We start from the raw sequence: 14,189 nt of genomic DNA, 5'->3' as shown, positions 1-14,189 counted from the left end.
ACCTGGCCGTTGTGCCAGGGGTCACATAGGCACAAGGCCAGGTCTCTGGAGGCTGCAGGAGGGTGGCAACTGAGCCAGGCCTGGTGTCCCCAGGACCCAAAGGCCTGGCCGGGCAGTTACTCAAGAGTAGGAAGCCTGGGGTGGGGAAGGAAGTGCTGAGGCCAGAGGCCACTTGCAGCAGTCCTGTGCCTAGGTCCTTCCAGGCCACGGCACCTGCAACGGGACCAGAGGGGACGCGGAGCTGAGGTGGCAGGAGGAAAGCCACCAGCCTAGGGTCTGCTCAGTCTCCCATTTGTTTTCAACCTTTTTTTTTGGGGGGGGGGCAGTAACCGGGGATTGAACCCAGGGGCACTGACCACAGAGCCACGTCCCCAGCCCTATTTTGCATTTTATTCAGAGACAGGTTTCACCGAGCAGCTTAGGGCCTTGCTATTGCTGAGGCTGGCCTTGAACTCACATCCTCCTCCCTTGGCCTCCCCAGCCCCTGGGACTGCAGGCGTGGGCCATGGAACCTGGTTGTTTTCAACCTCTTACTCGAAGTTCAGACAATGAGTTCACTCAGGGAACCAGGATCCCTCTCAAGGAAGGGCGCATTGTCCAGCCCCTGCCGCGGTCCCCGCCCCAGAGCCAGAGGTCACCTGGCTCCCAGCACCTCAGGCTGGCCTAGGTGGTTTCCAGGCCAGGCCTTGAGTGCTGCAGGGGGTGCTGTCGCCTCCCGACCCCTGCGTGCTCCAGGAAGCCGCTCTTCCATGTGGTGGGACCTGCCTACCCAGGTGCCAGGATCCCCGGCACACCCCGAGAAGGGACACAGGAAACCGCTCACAAGGACAGATTCCCTGATCAGAACTTGGGCTTCGCTCAGAGCTGTGCCATACATGTCCCGGCTGTGATGGTCCTGTATGGTCCTCAGGGGGCGTGTCTCACGCGTGCACATGCACTCCAAGGAGAGGCTCAGTCACTCAGCAGCAGGGAGTCATAGCCTGGATACTGCGGGGCCCTCTGGGCGTAGGGGCGGGACCAGAGCCCTTGACAGAGGGGCCAGGGCCTGCCCTCCAGGACGCACGCTCTGGCCAGCAGAGAAGTGAAGTTGGTGACACATCAGGATGGGCACTGGGGACAACAGTAGAGCAGGAAGGTGAGGGGCGAAGCGTCCTGTTCTGCGTGACGTTATCAAGGAAGGCCTCTCGGTGGAGGTGACATTGGCCGACGTGCAGGAAATGAGGATGGGGTCACAGACGTGAGAAGATGAAACCAGGTTGTCACAGTGTCCCCAGGAGACAGGCCCTGGGCTGGGCCACGTGGCTGCCGGGCCACCTGTGGGCCTCCTTGGGAGGTCGGGGAGGTCAAGCCATCCTGCTGCGAGTCCCTGGCCCATGCCCTGTGGCTCCCCGTCTCTGTCCCCGTCCCCCTGCCCGGGGTTGGAGCTCCAAAAAATTTCCTAGAAACTGAAAGAAGCAGCGAAGCGCTTCCGGCGCCCTCCCCGTCCCCGCCCAGTGGGGACAGTCGCCACCAACTTCCTCTTTCCAGCACATTTAAGGCCCAGCCTGGGCGGCTCCTGGGGAGGCCAAGCCCGCGCCGCTGCCAGCCATGGGGGACACCTTCATCCGCCATGTCGCCCTCCTGGGCTTCGAGAAGCGCTTTGTCCCCAGCCAGCACTACGTGAGTACCCAGCAGCACTGCGTGTGGCCACTTGGTGGGCGTGCCTTGGGGGACAGTGATGTCACCTCGCCACACAGGGGCCACCTGGACCGGCGAGGATGGGGTCTCGGGGTCTTGGGCTGGTGGCCATGGTCGGCCAGGTCGCGGTGGACGTGGGCTGTCCTGGCTGCAGTCACTCCCGCCCGCCACTGCTCCGTGGCTTGGCACCCAGTGGTCCCAGGCCAGGCTGTCCCAGCTGCTCCTGGTGTCAGTTACATACAGTCTAACTCCTCAGGGCCACACCAACAGGGGGAGCAAAAATGTCCCCATCCTGCCCAGACATGCCACCCTGTCACTGGATCCCCAAGCCCAGAGGAGTCAGGGAGGTCCCCTGCTTAGTAGATTGTGACACTTGTGTCAGTTTAGCACAGGGGCCAAGACCACGACTCTTCCTCCGGCACCCTCCTCCCCCCCAGCCTCTGAGTCAGATTTTCTGAGTTATCTCCGGGTGGCCTGGAGGCTCCGTATTCCGTTGCCATGAGCTCTAGGTGCCCCATGTTACATGACTACCGTGGCCGCCAGCCAAAGTCAAGGAATCGGTGTTGACAGGCCCCAGGCCCCAGGCCCCAGACTGCACGCAGGTGTCCTCGGTGTTACAGTGTCTTCAGGCTCAGCACGCCGTCTGACACCAATCAGCCATCACCGTCTTCTTTAATCTGGATCATTCTTTTGGGGGGTGGGGGTGGGGACCAAACCCCGTGCATCGAGGTGGGCACTCGGCCAGCGGAGCAGATCCCCCCGAGCCTTCTTCACGGGTCTTTGTCCTTCTCAACTTTGGCACTTTGGAGAGGGCAGGCCAGGTGCTCTGTGGAATGTCCGTCTGGGTTCATCAAATGCCTCCATGAGATTTGGCCTGGGCAGGGACGTCTTGGAGGCCACTCCAGGCTCCTGCGACCTGGCAGGTGCCTGCAGTTTCAGCTGGTCCCACTTTTGCAGAAGGGACTTTTGGCTCCAGCTCTGGGCTGTCTTCCAAGGTTATCTGTGGTCGAGCTTCTGTTTTCCCCTTTGTCACTGGTAGCCAACCTCTGGAGAGAGTGTCGGAAATGACGAGACTGTCCTGTTCCCGAGGACCCTTGCCCAAACAACTGGAGCCCTCCTGAGAGTGATTCTATAAACCCCCATTCTGTCTGCACTTGACTGTCAAGATCTCCCTCCTCCCTCATTTGTTTGCTCATTTATGTCCACGTGGGCACCTGGTTTCCTGGTTCACCCAGTGGGTTACAACTACTTTCATTACGCAAGTCTCCTTTAGTCCTTTGGGACGGGTTCCAGGACCCCCAGGGGACACCTGAAATTTGGGGACAGTACAGAACCTGACGTGTCCTATATGTACATACCTATGATACAAGGTTTGACATATAAATTAGGCTCAGTGAGAGATTAACATAATAATTAATAATAAGATAAAACAATTAGCCAGGCCGAGTGGTGCAAGCCTGTAGTCCCAGCAACTCCAGAGGCTGAGACAGGAAGATCACAAGTTTGAGGCCAGCCTCGGCATATATAATTTTTGCTTTTTTTTTGGTACTGGGGATTGAACCTAGGGCTGCCTAATCGCTGAGCCACATCCCCAGCCCCCTTTTTTATATTTTATTTAGAGACAGGTCTTGCTAAGTTTCTTAGGTCCTCACTAAATGAAAGTTGCCATTTCAACCATCTTTAAGGGCACAGCTCCCAGAGTTGAGCGCACTCTCTTGTTCCCTCTCCCCCGGGGCCACCACCCGTCTGCAGAGGCTTTCGTTATCTCAGGCTGAACCTCCACACAGTAAAGAGCACCTCCTGGTGTCCCCCTCTGGCCCCACAGCCACCACCTACGCCTTGCTGCCTGCCTTTGGCCACCGTGAGGAACCTGGCGTGAGTGGAAGTGTGCGGTCCTACCTCCAGCGCCTGGCTGCCTCCTTCACATGCCGGCCCCCAGGTCCATCTGCTTTGTGACATGGGTCAGAATTTCCTTTTTTTTCATGGTTGAATAACTTTCCATTATGTGCCTGGACCACATTTTGTTTACCCCCATACATATTTTAGACATTTGGGTCCCTTCTATCTCCCTGCTGTTGACATATGAAAGTTCATGTGCAAACACCCATTGAAGCTGGGTTCAGGGTCGTACTGCCGTGCACCTGTGGTCCCAGCTGCTTGGAGACTGAGGCAGGAGGATTGCTTTTTGGAGTCCAGGAGTTCAAGACCAAGCCCGGAGCCTGGGCAACACAGCCAGACCCAGCTCAAAAATCAATAGCAACAGGGGCTGGGGCTCAGGGGTTGAACACCCCAGGTTCAATCCCTGGTATCAAAAAAAAAAAATTACACACACACACACACACTAGTGAATACTTTCCTGTACTGGCTTTATCATCCTGTGTCTTACACTGTTTTTCTTTTTGGTGCCCGGGGATGGAGCCCAGGGCCTCCTGAGGGCTGAACCAGGGCTCCACACCTGAGTGACACCCCATTCCTGTCCATTTTATTTTTGGTGCATTTCAAAGTACATCGCAAACACCGTCGGCTTTGTCCTGGATCCCTCAGCAGGTCACTAACCACAGCTCAGTATTGTAGTTTTTTCTATTTTTTTAAAAATTTTTATTGTTGGTTGCTCAAAACATTACATAGTTCTTGATATATCATATTTCACACTTTGATTCAAGTGGGTTATGAACTCCCATTTTTACCCCGTATACAGATTGCAGAATCAGTTTTTTCTATTTTGATCCCACATTTACATCAAGTGAAATCCACCAATCTCCAAGGTGCCTCTGCTGGGTTTGGAGGGGGCTGGTCTCTGTGTGACCCAAACTGCATCCGGGTCCAGAAGGTGCTTCCCTCCCCATCTCTCCCCACCCCGGTGGCCGTCCCTGTCCTTACTTCCTGCCCTTCCCGGCAGCCCTGCTGATGCAGGACGTCCTGGATGTGGGATCAGACAGCCAGCGGTGGCCTTTCGTGCCTGGCACGGTGACTTGCAGACCCCGCCACGCTGTGACACGAATCATTGATTTGCTCCTTGGCACGCTGAAGAATGTCCTCCTAACGTTTTGCCGAGTTGTGTTTTTATACTGAATTGTTTTGTGAATGGTTTTATGGAGCTGTAACTCACAGGCTACCCAATCCAACGGTTTCAAGTGTGTTCGCAGTTGTGCAATCGTTGCCCAAGTCAACTTGAAATCTCTCCGCCACACCTCCCTCCAGAAAAGACTGCACCTGTTGGCAGCCACTCCCCCCAGCCCAGCCCCAGCGACCATACACGCCTCTCCTGTCTGTCTCTCTGGATCTGTCTGGTCTGGACATTTCATAGGAATGCAGTTATACGTCATCTTACTGAGTTCTTCCATGGCTGGGGCACACCCCTTTTCGTTCCCAACTTCGTGTGACACCCACACCAGCTTTAGGGGTGAGGGCCTACTTTTCTCTCTAATTTATACGATGAGGAATCTGAATTAATGTCAGAGACACTCTATCTGTTCATTTGTCATTACTATAACAAAATGCCTGAGCCTGGGTAGTTAGGAAGAAGAGGGATTAGCTGAGCTCTCAGGTGAGGAGGCTGAAAGTCCAAACATCTTGGCGTAGGCTCTGGGGAGGGTGTCATGGCAGATGGCACCACAGTGGTTGCAGCACAAGAGAGAGGAGAGAGGTCTTATGGCAGGACAAGAAGCCGGAGAGCTACCTCAGTCTTTCAAGAACTAATCAAAAGGTCCCACAAGAACCATCTTCACCCTTTCCCAGGGCAGCACCCCAGTGCCTACTCCCTCCTACGAGCCTCCACCTCTTAAGGGTCCCACCAGCTCCTGACACCCCACACTGGGGACTAAGCTCCCAACGAATGAGCCCTCGGGGACAGGCCACATCCAAACCCCAATGGGAGCTCCCGTCTTGCCTCACGGGTCAGTAGCTTCTCGTCACTGTGACCAAGAGGAGGAAAGGTTTATTTGGGGCTCCTGGTTTCGGAGGTTCGGTCCCTGATTGGCGGACTCCATGACCCTCGTCCTGGGGTGAGGCAGCCCATCGTGGCAGAAAGACGCGGCAGAGCCAAGCCGCTGCGCTCCTGGCGCTGGGAAGCAGGGCAGAAACCAAAGAGAGCCAGGGACAGGACATGGTCCCCAGGGGCGTGGCCCAGGGACCCGCTCCCAGCAGTTCCCGACAGCCTGCAGTTCCCTCCAACAGGGGACTCCATCCAGCTGTCGGGTCAGTCCACCGAGGACATCAGGGCCCTTGTGATCCAATTGCTCCACCCCAGGACAGTGCTGCATGGGGACCAAGCCTTCTGCCTGAGATTTGGGGGAATATTCCGGAACATTCCCGGTCCCAGCGCTGGAGAGTGACACTCCTCTGTCCACGAGGCTGTGCTTCTGTGGCCCAGGCCCCCCCCTCCAGGGCGCCCACACCCCAACCTTTAGCTTCCTCAGCGGCTCATGGCAGCCCCATCCGGGAGGCTGAGTGAGGTGACTGTCCCCATCGTCCCTGCAGGTGTACATGTTCCTGGTGAAGTGGCAGGACCTGTCCGAGAAGGTGGTGTACCGGCGCTTCACCGAGATCTACGAGTTCCACGTGAGTGTGGGGTGGGCAGGGGTCACCGACCCGCCCGCCGTCCTGGGGAACCTCGGAACCCAGGTCCCCGGCCCACAGTTTGGGGTGCCGTATTTAACTTTCAAGAAGTGTTAGCCACCATGTGTCCCCACTGCTGGGAGCGACTCACAGCACGGGCAGGGTGGGTGGGAGAGAGAAGAAGGAGAGGTGGAGGCCGCACGGCCAGGTGCCCTGACTAGGGCCAACACAGCCAGGGGGGGAGGGAAAGGATTCCCTGGTGACCTGGGTGAGGGAGGGCAAGGAGGAGGGATCCAGGCCTGGACGTCCCTGGCCCGAGGGGTCCAAGGGGGCCAGGTCCTCGGCATCTTCCCTTCTTCTTCTAGAAATTGTTAAAAGAAATGTTCCCCATCGAGGCCGGAGAGATCAACCCCGAGAGCAGGATCATCCCCCACCTCCCAGGTGAGGGCGCTGGCCACCTCCCAGCCCCTGCCCCCCTCCACGGCCCCTGCCTGCACTCCCCTTGGACTTGACCTTGTGGGTGTGCTCACCCCTTTGGTCTCTCGCCCCTCCGGCCAGCTCCCAGGTGGTTTGACGGCCAGCGGGCGGCGGAGAGCCGCCAGGGCACGCTCACCGAGTATTGCAACGCGCTCATGGGGCTGCCCGCCAAGATCTCCCGCTGCCCACACCTCCTGGACTTCTTCAAGGTGCGCCCGGATGACCTCAAGCTCCCCTCGGACAGCCAGTAAGTGGCCGCCTCCGCCCACCAGGCAGGAGCGGGAAGGAGGGAGTGGGCCTGGAGGGCAGTGGGACCTGCCTCGTTTTACAGACAAGAAGCCCCAAGCTCAGAGAGGGCAAATGACTTGTCCCAGTCACACAGCTGGAAAGGAGGAGGCAGGTGCCAACCCAGGTGGTGTCATCTGGCCTGGTGCTGAGGGAAGCCCAAAGTTCTGGGTCTCGTCCTGACCCTGCAGCCTTCTGCCTGTGGACCAGGAGTGGCCCCTCCGCCCTCTGAATGCATTCGTGATGGGGGGTGAGGACGGAGGGATGGGTGTCATGCCAGGTGCAGTGACAGCATATCTCCAGTGTCCTTCAGGGACACGGGGTGGGCCTCTGCTGGCTGCTGAGAGGGTCTTGGGCTCCTGTACCCAGGCCCTGCATGGAGCCACCTGGGAGGCTGAGTGAGTTCCAAGCAGCCGGGGCGAGGGGCCTCTACCAGTCTTTCTCTGATCACCAAACTCAGGGACGGGCCTGGAGGACAGGTCTGTCCCTAAAGGGAGGCAGAGCCTGATGGCACCGCCCCAGACTGTACTTGTTGACCTTGAACTTGCGGCTTGGTCCAAGGGAGGACAGCTCCATGGTGGGAGGAGGTGGTAGGAACAAGGAGGCTCTTGAGGCCCCAGGGGAAGGGCACCTGCAGCCACCAGTGTGTGGGGTCACCCAGCCGGGAGAGGAGGGCCTCTGCCTCCCTGGGGCTGCGGGGGGCTGCCAGCCCTCTGCGCGCCCCTCCCTTGGGCTGGCCCAGCAGAAGCCCTGGTGGTTCCCCAAGGCCTCCCTCCCGGATCTAGCCTCTATTGTTCCCTGCATTGACAATTCCCCTCATTTCTTAGCTCCTGGGAAGTCCTCCTGCAGGTCTGCCCAGAGCCTTCCCTTCCCCAGTGGGAGGCCCAGGGTCTGACCCAGGCTGTTCTCTGCTTAGGGTGAAGAAGCCAGAGACATACCTGATGCCCAAAGATGGCAAGAGTAACGCGGCAGGTGAGAAGGCGGGGTTGGGAGCAGGGGTACCTGGGTACTGCCCACGTGGTCAGGGACCCAGAGCTTGGGGCCGGCAAGGCAGACAGCAGCTGGGGAGAGCGGGCTGTGCGGGCTCGTGTTGTCTCACGGAAGAGTTGGGTCTCTGGGGGACACTGTGCAGGTGGTGGTGTGTCTCCACCCCGTGGCTGCAGAGCCCCGCACAGCCCCTGCTCCCAGCAGCCTGGGGGACACGTGTGACTGAGTGAATGAACAGGTGTTGGGAGCCAAAGTGGCCTTCGGGGGTGACACAAGGGTGTGTGACTGTTTCTAGTCTGGATTGTCGAGTGGGGGTGGGGGAGGGGTGGCGGTGATGGCATTGCCTACAGTCCCAGCACGGGGGTGGCCAAGGCAGGGGGCACACGTGAGCTCGGGTGTTCAAGGACAGCCTGGGCAATGTGATGAGATCCCGTCTTGAAAGAAAGAAAAAGAGAAAAGAATGCCAGCTAGGTCACCACCTCTGTAGGGACAGGAGGTGGGAACGGCTGTGCCATTGAGTCTGACGTGACTTCAGACTCCTGCCCGGGCCACCCATCTGTGCAGTGGGATTTGGGCTCCCGAGCGTGGCCCTGGCAGCTCAGCTGCAGAGCATCCTCAGCCGAGCGAGGCCTTCATGAGGCCCGGAGACCAGTGGTGCCTGTTGGCTGTGACACGAGGCACTGCGGCTGGAGGGACATGCACAGCAGGAGTGGACTTTCTCCCGGTTCCGAGGCTGGAGGCCCAGGGTCAAGGGGCTGGCAGGCTGGTCTCCTGGGGGCTCAGTGTAGCTTGCTGGGCCCCCTCCGGTCTTCCCTGGGCTCCCTACACATCCGGGCATCTTTCCTTGCAAGGACGCGGGTGGACTGCGGCAGGTCCACCCTGTGGCCTCATTTTAGTTTGGCCCCATGTCCACACGTCACATTCTGAGGCCCAGGGTTAGAATTTGGGGGAGGACTGGGCTCATAGCAAGCAGCAGCAGGGGCAGCGTCTGGGGCTGGCTGATGTGGGGACTGAAGTCCCTGCAGAGGCACCTGACCTGCAAGGTCCCGGGGACCCCAGCGGATCCTGGTTCATGCTGGAGAAGGCCACTGGGGGCCACCTCAGCATCTGAGAAGGGCCCCGGGGGATGGACCAGTGTCGGGAAGGCGGGTCCCTGGGTGACGCAGGGCTGCCGGGCTCTCTGCCCACCTCCACCCGCCCGGTAGCCTGGCATTGAGGGGTGGGGGGCGGACCGTGCAGCGCTGGTGACCTGCGCGGAGGACACCTTCCCTGCTCCTCACCCTGCCCTCCCCTGCCCTAGATATCACGGGCCCCATCATCCTGCAGACGTACCGGGCCATCGCCGACCACGGGAAGAACTCGGCCTCGGAGATGGCCGTGGCCACCGGGGACATCGTGGAGGTCGTGGAGAAGAGCGAGAGCGGTCAGCTCCCCACCCTGCTGCAGGCCTCAGGCCCCGCAGCCACCACCCCACCAAGGCCAGGCAGCCTGGGGCCCCCGGGCCTGGCCCATGTCCACGCGCGTGTTCCACGGGGGGCCACAGGGGCCATATATGGGGGACACAGCTCATTTGAAGGGGGCTTGGTGCTGTCACGCGGAGCCTGTGGGCATGGAGGTGACACTGTGGGATCTGTGCACTGGGTGTCTGTGGGTCTGTGTCCTCACCCTGATGGCTGAGGCAGGTTGTGTTCCCACCTCTACCTCCCCATGTCCCTGGCGCAGGCTGGTGGTTCTGCCAAATGAAGGCCAAGCGTGGCTGGGTGCCAGCGTCCTTCCTGGAGCCCCTGGACAGTCCTGATGAGGCAGAGGACCCAGAGCCCAACTATGCAGGTGACCCCGCCCTGCCAGGCCAAGGGACTGCCAGAGGAAGGGGTGGGAGGGCCTGGGATGTGCAGAGGCCAGTGTGACTGCTTTGGGTTTGGGCCCGATTGCCAGGTGGGCAGAGGCTGAGGCCCATCCTCTGGCTTGGGGCCTCGTGGATCATGGTGTCCTCGGTGGAGACAGGGGACCTGGGAGGAGGTCAGCCAGGGTCACAGTGTGGCCGCCTGGGGCTGGCCCAGCAGGAAGACCTGGGGCTTGGGGAGAAGAGCTGCCTGCAGGTGGTGCCACCACTGCCCAGAAGTGGAACCGGGCAGCCCAGGGCCGATAGGGCCGGCAGGGGGTTTGGAGGAGCCAGGATGTTTGGTCATGTTTTAAAGCCCAGGAAGCTCACCATCTGATGGTGGGTGGGGGTGATTTATGGCTCCTCATTAAAAACTAGAAAAGGGCCGGGCACAGTGGCGCAGGTCTGTAATCCCAGCGACTCCGGAGGCTGAGGCAGGAGGATTGCGAGTTCAAAGCCAGCCTCAGCAACTCAGTGAGACCCTGTCTCTAAATACAATACAAAATACGGCTGGGGATGGGACTCCTGGGTTCAATCCTTGGTACCACCCCCCCAAAAAAAACCCCAATGCCTAGCAAAGGCCTGCCAGCCACAGGTGCCAACCCTGGACCAGCGCTGTGTGGTTCTGAGTGCCAAGGGCATGGGTGCTCCCCTACCCACTTTTCACATCTGGGTGCCTGGCCAGGCCTTGGTAGCTATGAGACTCCTCATCTCTGGTGCGGGTGGTGGTGGGTGGGAGGCAATTCACTGGGCATAGTGGGCAGAGGGCTGAAAGCCAGAGTGGACTCCAGCAGTGGGTGGCAGGAGGCACCTGCAAAAGGAGACCAAGAAGGAGCAGGGTGTAGAAGTGAGGACAGGGATAGTGATCCTCATGCTGGGCAGACCCTCACATCATGTCCTGTGGCCCTGTCACCCACCAGGTGAGCCCTACATCACCATCAAAGCCTATACTGCCGTAGAGGAGGACGAGATATCTCTGTCCCAGGGGGAAACTATCGAGGTCATTCATAAGCTCCTGGACGGCTGGTGGGTGGTCAGGTAGGACAGCACCTCCCCACTGCAGTGCCTACCTGAGTCAGCACTGACCTGGGCATAACCTGCGTGGGCTCTGAGCTGGCTTGGCTGTGTGACTCTGGGTGAACCACTACCCCTCTCTGGGCTGTTTTCATCACAGTAGCAGGGGCCGGGGGATGAGCTCATCCTGCCTGTCCTGTGGGGTTTACTGTACTGGTCCAAAGGGGTACGAGTCCCTTTGTGACTTAGGGTCTCTTCCTGGCCGATCCACCAGTTTTTCTTCCTCTAGCAGCACAGCTGTTTGTGTCACGTGTGACAAAGGCACAGGTGACCAAGTCATTCCTCTTGCTTTGAAGACTTTCATTGGATTCCTCTCCAGGCTTCTCCTAAGGAATGTCAATAGTATTTTTTTTGGTTCTGAGGAAAACAGACTCTCTGGAGCCAGGGGGCCTCCCAGAGCCTGTGTTTTCAGAGCCCTGGGCCACCTGGGTTCCAGGCTGTGGTCACAACAAACATCTGAGCCTGGCCCTGGGCTGGGGGCTCGTTTTGAGGCAGCATTTCTCCAGTTAACACCACCCCAAGAGTCTTCCTGTGAGTCTCTCCCCATCAAGAAGGTTAGGCTTCACCTGGGTCTTCTGTGCTGTGCAGAGTTTTGCTTTCACTCCCAAATCCAGTATTGGGGGTGGAGAGGAAGCCCTACCAGGAACCTGCAGGAACAGCTGGATAGTCCTATGGGGAGAAGCAGGAAAGCCGAGACCCCGCCTCACACGATCACGTTCATTTTGAACGGATCACAGGTTTTCACCCAGGGTAAAACCTAAAAGCTGTTTGGAAGAAGGCAGAGAAGAATGTGACTTTCATAGGACACAAAAGGCCATCACCACAAAATGAAACGCTGACCGTACAGTTCTGCAGATGTCCTATAGCGAGCGCCAGACCCTTGGGGACCAGCACTCTCCACCTAACGTCCTTCCCCTTCCCCGTTGGAAGAAGAGCTGGGGGGGGGGGCTGCGCGGCGCGGGTGGGGAAACGGGAGCGGGGGGCCCTGGGTTGCCCGCAGCCTTCTAACCCGCCTTCCCGGAGCCCTCCACTTCTGCCAGGGCCTCAAGGGCTGCCTCTGTTGCAGGAAGGAGGATGTCACTGGCTACTTCCCGTCCATGTACCTGCAGAAGTCGGGACAGGACCCGGCCCAGGTCCAGCGCCAGATCAAGGGCCGAGGGGCGCCGCCCCGCAGGTGTGCGAGGATCGTGGGGCTGGGCGGGGGCAGGCACGGGGAGGACCGCGGGGACGTGAGGTAGAGGCGACGTCGCTGATGTTCAGTGGCCTTAGGGGTGGTCGGTGAACACGGGGAAGCCCCGGAGGGCTTCCCGGGGAAGGGGAAGGCCAACAAGGTGCGTGGGAGGTGGCCTGGGCTCTGCAGCGGGTCAGGGCTAAGTGTTCATGACCCAGGCAGGTGCATGTCCCCGCCCGGGCCGTGCGGGACCTCCAGCCGCTTCCCGCTCCCTCCAGCCAGTCTTTGGACCCCGGGGCGGGGAGGTGCCCACTAGGTGTCCCTAGCGGCAGGGACGCGGGCGCGGCGGGGCCAGCGTTCTGACGACGCCCCCTCCTGCTGGGCCAGGTCGACCATCCGCAACGCGCACAGTATCCACCAGCGGTCGCGGAAGCGCCTCAGCCAGGACTCCTATCGCCGCAACAGCGTCCGTTTCCTGCAGCAGCGTCGCCGCCTGGCGCAGCCAGGGCCGAAGAGTGCAGGGAGCCCTCGGGGTGAGTGCCGGGCGGCGCGGGCCATGGGCGGGGCAAGACGGGGCGGGGCTAGAGGGCGGAGCGAGCTCTACAGGACAGGCGGGACCACGGACTGGAGGCGTGGCCCGAGGGNAGGTCATCCTGGGAACTGACAGAGACTATCAAATCCAGGCCCCAGGTCCTAGGCTGGGCCCCCCCTCTCCATCTCCCTGACCCCGTCACTCCAAAGCTCCCATTTGGAGACACCCATCACCATGGCTACTGAAAACCACTCTCCTTCGGTTGCTTCCTTGGTTTAGTCACATGGGTGACAGACACTGCTGGTCAACAGCCACTGTATCCCAAACCAGGCTTGTCCCAACTCACTCCAGGGTAAAGAGGGAATCTGGGGCTTGGGCAGCCCCTTGACTGGGTTAACACAAGACACTTTGGCTGAGCCTGCCATTCCCGCTCTGTCCTCTGATGGGCTCACCACCAGGGAGCCACACAGAAGACGAGGAGGAGCTCAGAGGCTGCAGGACAGACACTCGCTGGGTCTCCATGTCTGGCTCAGTGGCTGCGTGGAAATGAAGAACAGAGACTCCGGCCTCACTGGGACTTAGATTTGAATCCTGATGACTCTCTCAGGGCTGTGTGACCTTGGCAAGCCATTCAACCACTCTCAGCATCTTGCCCGTCCATAAAATGAGGGTTGGTTGATCTTTCCCTGCCTCAGCCCTCACCCCTGATCCAGTGTTAACATCTGCTCAGCTGCACAGGAGCTGGGCTTCCCACTGGCCCCCAGTAGAGACCAGTCCTTCCTGCATTCCTTCCCCAGGAAGTCAGCCTCTGGGCCTGCACACCCAGCCACACCCTGTGTCAGTTGTGGAAGAGGAAGAGCCGGGTGGGACTATTTTCCCCTGAGGACAGGCACTGAGTTCCATTGCGAGCAGGTGCAGTGTGGGGCGTGGTCTCTCCTTCCAGCTCCTGCCTTGTCTCTGTCAAAGCCCGATCTGCACAGCTTCTCCAGGCGGCCATCAGGCTGGGGGCCCCCCCTTACTCAAGTGCCTTCCTCCGGATCTGGAGAGTTCTGAGTTTGGGGTCGCTAATTCCAGTGATTAATAGAGACTCTGGACACAGATGCACGCTTACCTACTTAACTGACTTCGAAGATCAACGCCAGGAGGAAAATGCTGTAAAGGAAAGGTGGTCACCCGGTTAACAGATGGACCTGGAGGATCGTGGAGAGCTGGATAAAATGCTACCCCAATGTTCAACCTACTGACCTCAGTCTCCCAATTATGGTCATATAAGTGGACACTGTTATTTTTAGAAAATGTTCCCTGAAGTATTTAGGGATAAATGATGTATATAATCTTTTCTCAAAAGGCTTAGTTAAAAATGCGTGTTTGTGCAGGCACAGTCACTCCTCCTGCTGACAGGCACCGATTGTAGATGAGTGGGAGGGCGGGGACCCCGGGCTGAGAGGCTCACTGTGGGCTGCCGCTAATGTGGGTGCAAGAGTGTTCTTCATGCTATTTTTATTTTTGAAACTTTTCCATAAATCTGAAATTATTTAAAATAAAGT

At 59.0% G+C, this 14,189-nt stretch overlaps 1 protein-coding gene across 1 annotated transcript; it reads left to right on the top strand.

The window, feature by feature from the left end:
- The first annotated feature begins 1,505 nt into the window (after window positions 1–1,505).
- On the top strand, window positions 1,506–12,774 carry Ncf1 (neutrophil cytosolic factor 1). Its single transcript, XM_015490678.2, has 10 exons — window positions 1,506–1,659; window positions 6,157–6,237; window positions 6,600–6,675; window positions 6,793–6,958; window positions 7,913–7,968; window positions 9,284–9,406; window positions 9,706–9,813; window positions 10,786–10,903; window positions 12,006–12,113; window positions 12,498–12,774. The coding sequence occupies exons 1-10, from the start codon at window positions 1,588–1,590 to the stop codon at window positions 12,772–12,774; spliced, it is 1,185 nt and encodes a 394-aa protein (XP_015346164.1). The 5' UTR covers window positions 1,506–1,587.
- Window positions 12,775–14,189: the final 1,415 nt, after the last annotated feature.

This window comes from Marmota marmota, unplaced genomic scaffold, assembly GCF_001458135.2.
Source record: "Marmota marmota marmota unplaced genomic scaffold, marMar, whole genome shotgun sequence".
Taxonomy (NCBI): Eukaryota; Metazoa; Chordata; class Mammalia; order Rodentia; family Sciuridae; genus Marmota; species Marmota marmota.
This window is presented reverse-complemented; position numbering and strand designations above follow the sequence as displayed.